This window comes from Pseudophryne corroboree, chromosome 3 (assembly GCF_028390025.1).
Source record: "Pseudophryne corroboree isolate aPseCor3 chromosome 3, aPseCor3.hap2, whole genome shotgun sequence".
Lineage (NCBI taxonomy): Eukaryota > Metazoa > Chordata > Amphibia > Anura > Myobatrachidae > Pseudophryne > Pseudophryne corroboree.
Window position 1 is genome coordinate 166,808,969 of NC_086446.1, and position 15,038 is coordinate 166,824,006.

Genomic DNA, 15,038 nt, shown 5'->3' on the forward strand with positions numbered 1-15,038 from the left:
TGTTTCGGTACGGCCCATCTTGAACCTAAAATCCTTGACCTTGAACCCATATCTAAGCGTGTTCAAATTCAAAATTTAGTCCCTGAGGGTAGTGGTCTACGGTCTGGAGGAACGGGAGTTCCTAGTTTCCCTGGATGGATGTCAAGTATGCTTACCTACATATCCCCATATGACCTCCTCATCAGGCTTACCTCTGGTTCGCTATACTGGACCACCACTTCAAGTTTCAGGCATTACCCTTTAGTCTTTCCACAGCTCCAAGGTATTTACAAAAGTCATAGCGGAGATGATGCTGCAATTGCGCAGGATGGGAGTCAACATAGTCCCTTATTTAGACAATCTGATAAAGGCGGTGTCCAGGGAATGTCTGCTACACAGCATCGACTTGACTACTTACCTGCTTACGGACCATGGGTGGATCCTAAATTTCCAGAAGTCTCGCCTAGAACCGTCCCAAAGAATTCAGTTCCTGGGAATGATACGTGTCTCAAAAGGTATTTCTTCCAATGGACAAGGCCTTGACTAATCCAGGCTATGGTCCGCTTGGTGCTCAGACCCTGCAAGATCTCGGTTCATCATTGCATTCGCTTACTGGGCAAGATGGTAGCCTCCTACGAGGCAATCCAGTACGGCAGATTTTACGAGAAAAGTAAATTACCGGTAGGTATTAAATTCCTATTTTTTGCTTATGTCAGGGATTATGCAGTGGCTCAGTGACCTGTGTCAATCTTCATTTGTTATGTGGGACTACGTGGGGACTCTGACGTACAAATAAAAATCTTTCAAGGCATAAAGTGCTACTATTGCTTTGTTTTTCACTTGCACCAAGTGTAACGTTCCATTTCTATGTGAATAGGTGGACTCTGAGGTTTTGTGCAATGACGGTCAGGCTGGACCTGGTGTCACTGAGGCATCACGTTTACCCTGATGGAGCCAGTGTGAACTTGTTCTGGGCAGTCTGTGCCTGACTAAGTGAAGCTAGTAGCGCTTATGCGAGAAGATCAAATTAGTGCTACTTTGTCTGACTTCTCAGACGGGGGAACTAGCTTTGATTCGGACTATGGAGCGCACAGCATTAGAGTTGAAGTATACATTTATTTGGAACACCTTTTTTGATGATCCTAAGCTGTGCGAGGCATACTGGTGTCTTCCTTCCCCCAGGACATTAGAAGTTTTCGATTCTGAGGAGGTAGAGGCCGAATTTACGCATGTTGTCGTCCCAGGGGGTGAAGAACTGGTGTCTTCCGCCAGTTCAGGAGTGGAAGGTTTCATTGTTGCAGTGTGGCACTCTTTGGACTGCTTACTGGAGGTGGTGGGTCTGTTCAAACTTAGTTGCAGGAAAAGTAGTTACTTTCCAATTGGCTCTTTCCGATCTTATTAAGAAGTTCTTGAAGACACTGGATATAAAGTTCTCCGTTCCCTGCAAATTTGCTTTTGGTGCATTTAGGTAGACACACATCTCTTCTTGTTCAGGGCTTAGCGTCCTTTTAAGGATTTGTTACATAAAATTTTTTTGGAAGGTTGTCTCAAGTCCATTTTTGTAATCTTCGAGCTCGTGGTCCAACAAACTCGTTAAGGTGCTTCAGTGATATGTCCAGGGATTCCCTACTTTAATTGGTGAAATAGCTTTGGTGCAGTTGAATGTGTGCGAGGCTGTCCAAGACGGTGCTCAGGTGGCTTTTGGGGTTTCGAGTAACTGCTGTCTCCGCTCAAAGTGCTTTTTTGGCTATGCGCTTGGAGTGCGTATTCAGAATCAAAACATTCCTTTGAATCTTCTATTTGGGGTTTTTCTATGTGGCCGAGTACTGTATACAATTATTGCTCAGGCTACCGGTGGGAATAGCACTTTTCTTCTGGTGGCTGCCCCTAAATAGCAGGGTTCTCGTTTACGAAGTTTTCGCTCCTCCTTTTTCTTCCTCGGCTTTCAATTGCAGATTTTCTGGTGCAAGCCTCCCCTAGGGGACCAAGGCTTTGGCAATGTGGTCCTCCTCCACCCATTCTGGTCAACAGCCAGAAGGCAGTTGCTCCAGTTCCGAGACCGTTGGGTGGAGTCATCTTTAGATGCCTGGGTGCTTGGTATCCTTTCCAGAGGTTGCATCATCGACCATTAGGGGGTCATTCATCAAGGTTGTTTTTTCCCAGTGATGTCCCCCAGGGTGTGAGGAGAAGGCATTGCATTGGATCCAGGCTATCATTTCTCTCCTTTCAGACAGCATCATAGCTCTCGTACCGCTGGAACAGAAATTGGAGTTTTACTCCAACTTGTTTCTTGTTCGGAAGACGATTGACTCATTCCGGCAGATACTGATTCTTTGCACTTTGTGCAGTAGGTTGATCATTTTAGAATGGAATCTCTCCAATCAGTGATCCAAATCATGGAGGCCAACACATTTTTGGCCACACTGGATGTCAAGCATGTGTATCTTCATGTTCCTGTTTGGGCAGGTCATCATTCTCCCCTCCGTTTTGCAGTCTGATCCAATCACCATCAATTCTAGTCCCTACCTTTTGGTATAGCAGCAGCTCTGCGATTTTTCAGCAAGATCATGTCAGTGATTGCAAGCTTGCTGCTCCAAAGAAGGTATCACAATCATACCCCCATTACTTTATTTGGACTTGCTCACGAAGGCCGATTCAGATTCCTTGTTTCTAAAGCACCTAGATTGCACAGTGAAAGTACTTCAGGATCACGGCTGGATACTGAATTTCGAGTAGTCTCACCTAATATCTCGTCAGTGCCTTCAGTGTCTAGGAGGTGGTCTTCAACACCTTTCTCCTGCAGATTTTCTTGCTGAAGTCCAAAGCACGGACCCTACAGAACTTTGTCATGATGGTACGGTCAGTGCCTCATGCTTTGATCTTGCTGTGCTTGAAGTTGTTAGCTCAATTTTCTCCACTTTCAAGATCATTGAATTCGCCAGGTTCCCCTCGTAGAAAATTCTAGTGGGAAATTCTTCAAAATTGGACAGTTTACTGTAATTTCTTCCATCTCTGTTTTACGTACTGTCCAACTACACTTGGCAGTCTCTCTCCATTGGTGAATGGTTTCCAGTCATCTTTTCCAGGGACAATCCATGACTTTTGAGTTGGTCTTCGTGACCACAGAAGGCTGTCTCCTAGGTCAGGGTTCCGTGACATTACATCTTCGGCTCCATGGCCTTTTGATCATGGTCTGAGACTGCTCTGCCTATTAGTGTGCTCGAGTTCCAAGCCATCTTTCTATCTCTTTTGGGGCGCCCAGTCCGTCCTGTCTGGCTGGCCAGTTCATGTTCAGTCCGACAAAGTCACCAGAGGTCTTCAAACAGTTTGGTAGTGGGGCCTTCTGCAAGTGAATCTCATGGCCTCTTGAAACAACTTCAAAGTTCCACAATTTAGTGCAAGGTCCAAGAATCCACTGGCTTTCACAGTGGATGCCATGACTGTTCTGCATGGTAGTTTCATACAAACATATGTTTCCACCATCCTCAATGTTGCCTCATATACTTGAGCGCATCAAAGATCACTGGGTGACTGTAATAGTAGTGTCTCCAAACTGGCCACGTAGGCAGTGGTACGCAGATATTCTCAGTGTCGGTAGGTCCCAGGTGGCGTCTTCCACTTGACAAGACCTGCAACAACACGTGGACCTTCCTCTGTTGGCTTAAACAGCCTGGCTTTTGATACTGAGCTTTTTAAAGCTAAAAGTTTTTCTATTTATGGTAGTCTGTACCATGCTGCGAGCCTGGAAACCAATTTAGTCATGGCATTAACCAGAGTATGGAAACTATCTTGTGTAAACAGAGAAGGGTTTATACCTCCAAGTTTCATCTTGCTTGTTTCTTGGCCTTCCATCAGCTCAGTGTGTTTCCAAGTTGGATGCTTTGTCTTGCAAAGCCGCCTTTTATAGTAGTCCTTGTCGATAGAGCGGTTCTCTGTATGGTTCCTACTTTCCAGCCAAAAGTTGTACTGGCTTTTCACTTAAATCAGGTAATTGTTTCAGTTTTTCCTCATTCTGCAGCTTTGCACAGTACTGGAATGGTCTGGCTCTATTAGACGTAGTCTTAGCGCTGCGGATTTGCTTGGTCAAGGTTTCTGTCCGCCGCACAGATTCTCTGTTTTGTCCTTTTACGATGGACATAAACGTGGTTGGCTGACTACACAGCGGACCGTTGCACGTTGGATTAGACTGCCTATTCTAGTGCAGGGCAACCAGTACCAGACCGGGTGTCAGTACATTAAACTACGGTGGCAGCAACGACTTAGGCGGCACGGGGCCTCAGAACAGTTCTGTCATGTAGCTAGCTGGTCCTATGTCAACACATTTGCTTTTTTTTTTTTTTAAATCCCATTTTTCACATCATGTCCTTTGGAGTACAGTTCCCCAGTCTGGCAGCCTTTCTCCTCTTGGGACAGCTGTTGAACGTCCCATGGTCCAGTGACCTCTTTCCCACAAGCATTGCTGAAAGAGCAAAGAGGATTTTTTGGTCACTTACCGTTGAATCCTTTTCTCTTTAAGCAGGTTGGGGGGACAGTGATCCCTCCCTCATGCTCAGTGGTGCAAGATTTTGGTTCTTGACAGTCTTTTCTCTACTGGTTTGTTTTGTTGTTCTCTTAAGAGTCCAATAACCAAGAATATTTAAGGCTATAGTTAATATTTAAGTGTCAGCTCCTGTATACCCTACCTAGAACCCCATGGTCCTGTGTCCCCCATACTGCTTAAGAGAAAAAAAAGCCAAAAATTCTCTTAAGGTTTGTGAAAGTGCCCCAGCCAATTTGTGTTAGTACTGAGCTGTTGCATAATGTGTGTGCACAGTCTACTGAATGTGACCTAGCCTGTGAAGATTCTACAATGCAGTAAGCAGTGTTGTGGTCGGAGGAGGTGAGTGGAGGCAAGTTAGACATCAGACAAGTTACACCGTAGAAACTGCGTGGTCACTCTACAGCAGACAGCTTTTCATGTCAAACATACTTCTGAATGAAATATGATCAGCTTCTGATTTTGTGTATTTTTTTTTTCCCCACTGAAATGTTATGTTTCACTTCTTCTCTGTACTCAGAAACATCTCATCTGAACGCTCTGAAGCACGCCGGAAAATGAGAGAGTGTGAGGGGCTGGTGGATTCGGTAGTTCACCTGTTACGCTCAGAGGTTGGCCATGGGCAAGTTGACAGCAAGGTACATATTGATTTGAAATTTAGATTTTTGAATGCAACAAATATGATGTAGCTAATATTAATTATGAACATGGAGTGAATTCCTAAATTTCTATGAAATGTATCATTATTATTATTTATTTTGCACCTTTCTTTCTGTGGGTTCATACCTTTGGTAGCTTCCTGCATTTAGGACATATCTGATGGTTATGGTGGTGGCTTTAGACCTATACAGGGTTTAATACAAATTACGCAACATCATTAGAAAGCAGGCAGCATACACAGAAAAAAAGAAACATTTTTATAGTTTTGTTGGGTGCTGCCATATATGGTCATTGTAACATAGTGGAAAAGTAGCCTTAGACTCTGGTTATAGATGTCGCAGAAAACTTTAATAGATTATTTACCCCTTTCAGACATCAGATCTGGGAAGTTGCAGGGTCTAGCATATTCATAGGTCTGGACTCTGGTTGGGAGCAGGGTCGTGGACCTAGGTTGTTTGCATTGAGACCTACCTAAAGCCCGGTTTGATGTGCGTTCACATGTAAAATCACGAGATTTTGAAGCACGTCTGAAAGGGATATAAAAAGCATCTGGTGGAAATTGTTGCAATTTTATTTCCAGAAAATTACAAGATAATGGTCAGAGCTAGCACCATACCCACCTATGTATTTTTAAATAATAATTGTTCTATTCTGGGTTATTGTCCCTCTAGCTTGTGGAAAATGTGGTGTGCCTGCTTAGGAACCTTTCTTACCATATCCATCGTGAGATACCACAGGCTGAGAAGTACCAAGAAAACCCACAAGTTACAAATGCTGATCCACAGAACCCCAGTTGCTTTGGGGTGCGTCGTGGTAAAGGTATTTACACTGAGCTGAATGTTTATTTTCATCCACAGAAAGGTGTACATGAAAGAGGATCATATAGTTCTACTGTACAAGTATAATGTATACTTCCTCAGTCTGTGGGTTAGTAACCTATACAGTACGTTATAGTTAAGCTGCCATGGAATACATTAAAAGAAAAGAATTTCTGGTAAGAATAATCCACTTTTTGTTACGATACCATGATCCAGCTCCCCCTTATTAGTGGCACCAATGTGCATGGCAGTCTTAGTTTCCACAATGCAAGTTAAAACTCCTTTTTATATGGTAATACTAGGAACAGTGATTTTTAGTAGAACACCCATTTACATACCTTCGAATCACATTTATGAAGTATTTATTCAACCTCACAACTTAACGTTGCTTGGTTGCACGCAGCTCTGCTCTCATTCACAAAATAGCACAAGCCTTTTACACATGTTGCATGCTTCAATAACTTGTTCTTTCACCACTAGTTTTAAAATGGGAGGCATCCAAGATGAGCAAAATATCACTTTAAAAATGTCTTTCTGACCCCATTCTGATGTTATTGCTCAGTTACTCCAACTATCGAGTTTTGCTAGTAGCCAGAAGTCAAGATGTGCGTTCATTGATGACTTAGAAGGTTTTTTTTGCCAGCTGTATTTTTAAGATGCATAGTTTACAAATGGCTCCTGGGACATTCCCAGCCTCCTGACTGGGTAGAGACATTTCATTATGCTCTGTTACTACTTAATTATAAAGTGCAGGAGCAATGTGATGTAGAAGTATAAGTTGGCAGTTTACTTTCCATTCATATTATCGGGTGCACATATGAAATATTTTATGTATATTTATGTAATAGATTGCGTAGCTAAACTGCATGCAAACAATAGACCGGACAGCCCAATGCTAAAAAATAATTGTGTGCTTGGTAGCCCTTAAATTACACCTTTTTTAATCCCTTATTTTTTGGTGACACCCTGTGCTCGTGGGCCAAGGTTCTGGAGAAGCCTGATTGGGTCTCTCTCCACTAGGTCCAGTCGAAAATCGGGTGTTGTTGCTCCAGTTCAGAGACCGTTGGGTGGAGTCATCTTCAGATGCTTGGGTACTGGGTATCATTTCCTGGGGTTACATCATCGACCACAAGGGTCCGCCACCACTGCGTTTTTTCACCACCATTCCTCCCAAGGATGCAGAGAAGGTGGTGACTGACCAGGCTATCAATTCTCGCCTCTCAGATAGCGTCATTGCTCCAGTTCCACCTCTAGAACGGAAACTGCGGTTTACTCCAACTTGTTCCTAGTTCAAGGCGTGACAATTTGTTTGGCTTCCGAACACCAGGTTGTGGCTAGATAATTTTTAATTGGAATCTCTCCGATCAGTGATCCACGGCATGGAGGCATTTTTGACCTCACTGGACGTTAGGAATGCGGATTTTCACGTTCCCATTTATCACTATCTCCTTTGTTTCGCAGTCTGATCCGATCACCATCAATTTCAGGTCCTACCATTCAGTATAGCCGCAGCTCTACACATACCTTATTTAGGCGATCTGCTCTTTGAAGGCTGACTCTGCTTCACAGCTGTAGGAGCACCTAGATCGCACAGGGTCACGGCTGGATCCCGAATTTCGAGAAGTCTCAACTAATACCCTGTCATCACCTTCAGATTTTGGGAGTGGTATTTGACAACTTTTTCCAGTGAGTTGTCTTGCTGGAGTCCAAAGCAAGGACCCTTAATAACTTGGTCATGATGGTACGGTCAGTGCCTCGTTGGTCAATCTTGTTGTACGTGAAGTGGTTGGCACAGTGGTTTCCACCTTTTGAGACCATTAATTACGCAAGGTTTGACTAATTCCAGTGGGAAATTCTCCAAAATCGGACGGGGGGACTGTGGCATACAGTATGTTAATAATCAGGGAGGCACAAAGAGTGCGGCAGTGATGGCAGTCCAAACCCATTCCAGGGCAAATTGTACTGGCACTCTCAGCCGGTTCACTACGATATTCCGGCGGTCGGGCTCCCGGCGACCAGCATACCGGCGCCGGGAGCCCGACCGCCGGCTTACCGACAGTGTGGTGAGCGCAAATTAGCCCCTTGCGGGCTCGCTGCGCTCGCCACGCTACGGGCACGGTGGCGCGCTACGCGCGTCACACTTTTATTTTCCCTCCAGGGGGGTCGTGGATCCCCACGAGGGAGAATAAGTGTCTGTATGCCGGCTGTCGGGATCCCGGCGCCGGTATACTGTGTGCCGGGATCCCGTCAGTCTGCATACAGAAGACCACCCCTCTCAGCAGTAGTACATTTGGAAGCAGACTTCCTCGGCAGAGCTTCCTTTTCTCAATACAATTTAAGGTTCTGCAGTTTTGTGCGTGATCCATGGGCCCTCTGATTTTACAGTGGATGCCATGACTGTTCTGTGGGATTTTCATCTAGCGTTTCTACCAGCCCCAACGTTGCCTTGGTTACTTAAGCGCATAAAAGATCAACGGGTGACTGTATATCTAGTGCTTCCAGACTGGCCATGTAGGTCTTGGTATGTCGATATTCTCAAAATGTTGGTAGGTTCTGGGTATTGCCTTCCACTTCGACTAGACCTGCTACAGCAAGGTCCATTTCTAAACAAAGAAATGCTTAGTTGGCTTCAATAGGCTTGCTTTTGACGCGAAGCTTTTAGAAACTAAAGATATATGTTTTTGGAAGTCTGTAATATGCTGCAAACCCTGAAATTGGTTTAGTCGCGCAATCGTTACGGAGTGTGGAAACTCTCTACGTCTTGTGTTGTGAATAGAGGAGGGTTCATATATTCTGTTTCACCTCTCTTGTATCTTTGGCTTCCTTCAGGGGGGTTTGGAGGCTGGTTTAAAGCTTTGTTCTTTAAGAGTACAGATTTTGGACCTGTGAAAAACTTTTTCCCAGTGGCTTTTGTCCCTTCTTACAGAGATCCAAACTTTGTTACAGGGTGTGTTGCGTATTCAACTACTGTCTCGTCTGCCGGTAGCTCCACGGGATCTTAATGTGGTCCTATAGGCTCTCAAACAGGCTCCAGAGTCAGTTGATCTTCAGATGGTTACTTGGACGCTATTGCCTCAGCTCAGCATGTGGCGTAATGTGTAAGGGGCACTACTACTGTGTGGGTGTTAGGGGCAACCCTTTGCCTCTCCCCTGCATCCCTATCGTACAATCACAATTTTTTTTTTCCAGCGCACCCCTAGGCCAAAAGTTTATCTTACAAATTCAGAACAAATTATTAAATTAATTGTTTACCCGTCATCATTGGGTTTAGTTATGTGGTGGTGGTGGTGAACAGGGTTGCGCTCCTGCTTGTCCGCATTTTTTTGATAGGCAAAACCAGCGCTGCTGGCTGCCAATCGCATTAACCATAATGTGCCTCAAGGTGCCACAGCAGACAATACTGCCTTAAGTATTTGACTTCATGGTGGATCTAGTGGTTTTGCCCTGAAAAAGCACTTGTTAATGGCTTCAGCAGTCTCTCTTCTCCCCTGTTTTATTTACGTCCCCTACCAAACATTACTATATATGGGGAGTATCCAATTATCTTCAAAACATCGCCTGTATCCTATTAGCGGAGATAAGTTATCGGCAATAGGTCTCCATAGGGCGGATTTCTCCATCAGCTCAGAACGAAATCCCTATTTTGAGCTAAAAACGTTGGGGTTTTGTTCAGAACCCCTTGGACACCCCTGAATGACTAATTAGGCACTTACAAGTTTTTTATTTTTTATAATTAGCCAATAATTACGTAATTTTTGGTGTCGAAAAATGTAGTTACGGAAATTTTGGGTACAGGGTATGGGACAGTTATATTGGGGTGCTGTATGAGTGAGACAAGTGTTTTCAGACTTGCAGGTGGAAGTAATTGATCCATAACCACTTTTTTTTTTAGGTCTCCTAAAATAAACCAAATATATACTTAAACCCATTTTTATGTACCCCAAATGTCATCACTTATTTTGCTGAAATTTTTTTTTCCTATCATTATAAAAAAAAAAAAAAAAAAAAAAAAAAATTTTTTGATTGTAACAGCCATTTCACCTAATTTAATTATGCCACATATTTTTGTTTTAGGGCCACTTAGCCTTCTATAATGTTTTTCTATATTAGTTTGGCTTTTGGGGGGCTACAGGCAGATTTCCCCATTTTCTCCTATACTTATCACCGCTTTTGCCGGCTAGAATTCCATTTTGGAATAGGGTAGGTGCGATAAGCAGATTTTCGTGCAATAGCATCAGTTTGTAACGCGTTATTGCTGCTAATTGGGTACCCCCACCATAGTCTCTTGTGTTTTGGTCCTTTGCTCAGGATATTGCGCCTCATAATCCAAATATTTATTGATTGAAACCACTGTGTAGGTGTTATCATAAGGGTTTGTTGAGCAAGGTCTTGTGTAGATCTTTGCAGCCCAAAAGATGGGGACACTACTGAGCTGGTGTACTCTATACCTGCTGCCTTATTTCCGAAAACTTAAGGTGCATACACATGGAGAGATTTTGACTATGAGAGATTTTGACTGAGAGATTTCCCTTGAACTGGCAGTAGGAGATTTTGACTAACTTTACCAGAGATTTTGTCTAACTATGCAAGAGATTTTGGCTATGGGAGATTTTGACTATCTCATTTAAATAAAGGGATGAGTGGGGGAATGTCATATATAGGACGATTTTACAGGGTGGCTGGTATTTAAATAGCTAAAAGTTTTAAAAAAAAATTGCGTGGGGTCCCCCCTCCTATGTATAACCAGCCTCGGGCTCTTTGAGCCAGTCCTGGTTGTTAAAATACAGAGGAAAAAATGAGTAGGGTTCCCCCATATTTAGACAACCAGCACCGGGCTCTGCGTCCGGTCCTGGTTTAAAAATTACGGGGGACAAAAGACATAGGGGTCCCCCATATTTTTAAAACCAGCACCGGGCTCCACTAGCCAAGGAGATAATGCACCAGCCGGGGGACACTTTTATATTGGTCCCTGCGGCCGTGCCATTACCCCCCCAACTAGTCACCCCTGGCCGGGGTACACTGGAGGAGTGAGGACCCCTTAAATCAAGGGGTCCCCCCCTCTAGCCACCCAAGGGCCAGGGGTGAAGCCCGAGGCTGTGTCCCCCCCCCCCATCCGTGGGCGGTGGATGGGAGGCTGATAGCCTTTCAAAATGACATAAAAAGAATATTGTCTTTTGCTGTGGAACTACAAGTCCCAGCAAGCCTCCCCCCGCATGCTGGTACTTGGAGAACCACAAGTACCAGCATGCAGGGAAATAACGGGCCCGCTGGTACCTGTAGTTCCACAACAAAAGAAATACCCAAATAAAAACACAACTCTCACACCGTGACAGTAAAACTTTATTTAAACACACTTACACACTCACACATACTTACCTACATCCCACGCCGCCAATCACGTCCCCTTGTCCAGTAGAATCCAATAGGGGTACCTGTAAAAAAAAAAAAAAAAACATCCCCTTTTTACACATTACGGCAGACAGCGTCCCCTTTTTACACATTACAGCAGACAGCGCACCCATTGTACACATTACGGCAGACAGCGCACCCATTGTACACATTACGGCAGACAGCGCACCCATTTTACACATTACAGCAGACAGCGCACCCATTGTACACATTACGGCAGACAGCGCACCCATTGTACACATTACGGCAGACAGCGCACCCATTGTACACATTACGGCAGACAGCGCACCCATTGTACACATTACGGCAGACAGCGCACCCATTGTACACATTACGGTAATTTCCCTCTTCAGTCTCCGCACACTGAGCTATGGGCGGCGGGGAGCGGCTAGAAGGAAACAGATCGCTATCGCTGGGAAAAATCGCTTGTGCACACAAAATATGAGCGATTTTTAACTAACTTTTTCAGCGACATAGTCTAAATTGACTTGCCTGCACTGTCTATTTCTCTAGCGTCCTAAGTGGATGCTGGGGACTCCGTAAGGACCATGGGGATTAGCGGCTCCGCAGGAGACTGGGCACAACTACAAAGAAAGCTTTTAGACTACTGGTGTGCACTGGCTCCTCCCACTAAGACCCTCCGCCAGACCTCGGTTAGATTCTTGTGCCCGGCCGAGCTGGATGCACACTAGGGGCTCTCCTGAGCACCTAGAAAGAAAGTATATTTAGGTTTTTTATTTTCAGTGAGATCTGCTGGCAACAGACTCACTGCAGCGAGGGACTAAGGGGAGAAGAAGCGAACCTACCTAACAGGTGGTAGTTTGGGCTTCTTAGGCTACTGGACACCATTAGCTCCAGAGGGATTGACCGCAGGCCCGACCTTGGTGTTCGTTCCCGGAGCCGCGCCGCCGTCCCCCTTACAGAGCCAGAAGCACGAAGAAGGTCCGGAAAATCGTCGGCAGAAGACTTCAGTCTTCACCAAGGTAGCGCACAGCACTGCAGCTGTGCGCCATTGCTCCTCATGTACACCTCATACTTCGGTCACTGATGGGTGCAGGGCGCTGGGGGGCGCCCTGGGGGCAATAGATAACACCTTGGCTGGCAAAATATACATCATATATAGTCCCAGAGGCTATATAGATGTAAAATTACCCCTGCCAGTATCACAGAAAAAGCGGGAGAAAGTCCGCCGAAAAGGGGGCGGGGCTTCTCCCTCAGCACACTGGCGCCATTTTTCCCTCACAGTTCCGCTGGAAGGAAGCTCCCTGGCTCTCCCCTGCAGTCTGAGAAAACTACAGAAGGGTAAAAAAGAGAGGGGGGGCACTAAATTTAGGCGCAGTATAGATATATATATATGTAATATATATAAAAAAAGCAGCTATAGGGAAAACACTCATTGATAGTGGGATCCCAGTGTTATATAGCGCTCTGGTGTGTGCTGGCATACTCTCTCTCTGTCTCCCCAAAGGGCTTTGTGGGGTCCTGTCCTCTGTCAGAGCATTCCCTGTGTGTTTGCGGTGTGTCGGTACGGCTGTGTCGACATGTTTGATGAGGAGGCTTATGTGGAGGCGGAGCAGATGCCTGTAAATGTGATGTCACCCCCTGCGGGGTCGACACCTGAGTGGATGGTGCTGTGGAAGGAATTACGTGATAGTGTTGACTCCTTACATAAAAGGTTTGACGACATACCTAATGTGGGACAGCCGGCTTCTCAGCCTGTGCCTGCCCAGGCGTCTCAAAAACCATCAGGGGCTCTGAAACGCCCGCTACCTCAGATGGTTGACACAGATGTCGACACGGATACTGACTCCAGTGTCGACGACGAAGAGACTGATGTAACTTCCAGTAGGGCCACACGTTACATGATTGAGGCAATGAAAAATGTGTTGCACATTTCTGATGTTACCCCCGGTACCACAAAAAAGGGTATAATGTTTGGAGAGAAAAAACTACCAGTAGCTTTTCCTCCATCTGAAGAGTTAAATGAAGTGTGTGAAGAAGCGTGGGCTTCCCCTGATAAAAAGATGGTAATTTCTAAGAGGTTACTAATGGCGTACCCTTTCCCGCCAGAGGATAGGTCACGCTGGGAAACATCCCCTAGGGTGGATAAAGCGCTCACACGCTTGTCGAAGAAGGTGGCACTACCGTCTCCGGATACGGCCGCCCTGAAGGAATCTGCTGATAGAAAGCAGGAGGCTATCCTGAAATCTATATATACACACACAGGTGTGATACTGAGACCGGCTATAGCTTCAGCCTGGATGTGCAGCGCTGCTGCTGCGTGGTCAGATTCCCTGTCAGAAAATATAGATACCCTAGACAGGGACACTATTTTGCTGAACGTAGAGCATATAAAAGACGCACTTTTATACATGAGGGATGCACAGAGGGATATTTGCCGGCTAGCATCCAAATTTAGTGCAATGTCCATTTCTGCCAGGAGAGGGTTATGGACTCGGCAGTGGACAGGTGATGCAGATTCCAAACGACACATGGAAGTTCTGCCTTATAAGGGTGAGGAATTGTTCGGGGATGGTCTCTCGGACCTCGTTTCCACAGCAACAGCTGGGAAGTCTACATTTTTGCCCCATGTTCCCTCACAACCAAAGAAAGCACCGTATTATCAGGTACAGTCCTTTCGGCCCAATAGGGGCAAGCGGGTTAAAGGCGCGTCCTTTCTGCCCAGAGGCAGAGGTAGAGGGAAAAAGCTGCAGCATACAGCCAGTTCCCAGGAGCAAAAGTCCTCCCCCGCTTCCTCAAAGTCCACAGCATGACGCTGGGGCTCCACAGGCAGAGCCAGGTACGGTGGGGGCCCGTCTCAAGCATTTCAGCAAGCAGTGGGCTCGCTCACGGGTGGATCCCTGGATCCTTCAAATAGTATCTCAGGGGTACAAACTGGAATTCGAGACGTCTCCCCCCCGCCGTTTCCTCAAATCTGCCTTGCCAACCACTCCCTCAGGCAGGGAGGCAGTGTTACAGGCAATTCAAAAGCTGTATTCACAACAAGTGATAGTAAAGGTGCCCCTACTTCAACAAGGAAGGGGTTACTATTCCACAATGTTTGTGGTACCGAAACCGGACGGTTCGGTGAGACCCATTTTAAATTTTGAAATCCTTGAACATATATATCAAAAAATTCAAGTTCAAGATGGAATCGCTCAGGGCGGTTATTGCGAGCCTGGACGAGGGAGATTACATGGTATCGCTGGACATCAAGGATGCTTACCTACATGTCCCCATTTACCATCCTCACCAGGAGTACCTCAGGTTTGTGGTACAAGATTGTCATTACCAATTCCAGACGTTGCCGTTCGGTCTCTCCACGGCTCCGAGGGTCTTTACCAAGGTAATGGCGGAAATGATGATACTCCTTCGAAGGAAGGGAGTTTTAATTATCCCGTACTTGGACGATCTCCTGATAAAGGTGAGGTCCAGAGAGCAGTTATTGGTAGGGGTAGCACTATCTCGGGAAGTGCTACAACAGCTGGTCCCTACGACACGCCTGCTGTTCCTAGGGATGGTTCTAGACACAGAACAGAGAAAAGTGTTTCTCCCGGAGGAGAAGGCCAAGGAGCTGTCATCTCTAGTCAGAGGATTACTAAAACCAAAACAGGTGTCGGTGCATCACTGCACGC

At 45.6% G+C, this 15,038-nt stretch overlaps 1 protein-coding gene across 6 annotated transcripts in view; it reads left to right on the plus strand.

Moving 5' to 3' along the window:
• Nucleotides 1-15,038, plus strand: part of LOC135055015 (catenin delta-1-like) — a 259,589-nt gene that overhangs the window by 192,470 nt on the left and 52,081 nt on the right. For all 6 annotated transcript variants that reach the window (XM_063958563.1, XM_063958564.1, XM_063958562.1 and 3 more), the window contains 2 exons: nucleotides 5,037-5,154; nucleotides 5,848-5,995. In XM_063958563.1, the coding sequence (XP_063814633.1) occupies nucleotides 5,037-5,154; nucleotides 5,848-5,995 (266 nt within the window). The remainder of the gene's footprint in view (nucleotides 1-5,036; nucleotides 5,155-5,847; nucleotides 5,996-15,038) is intronic.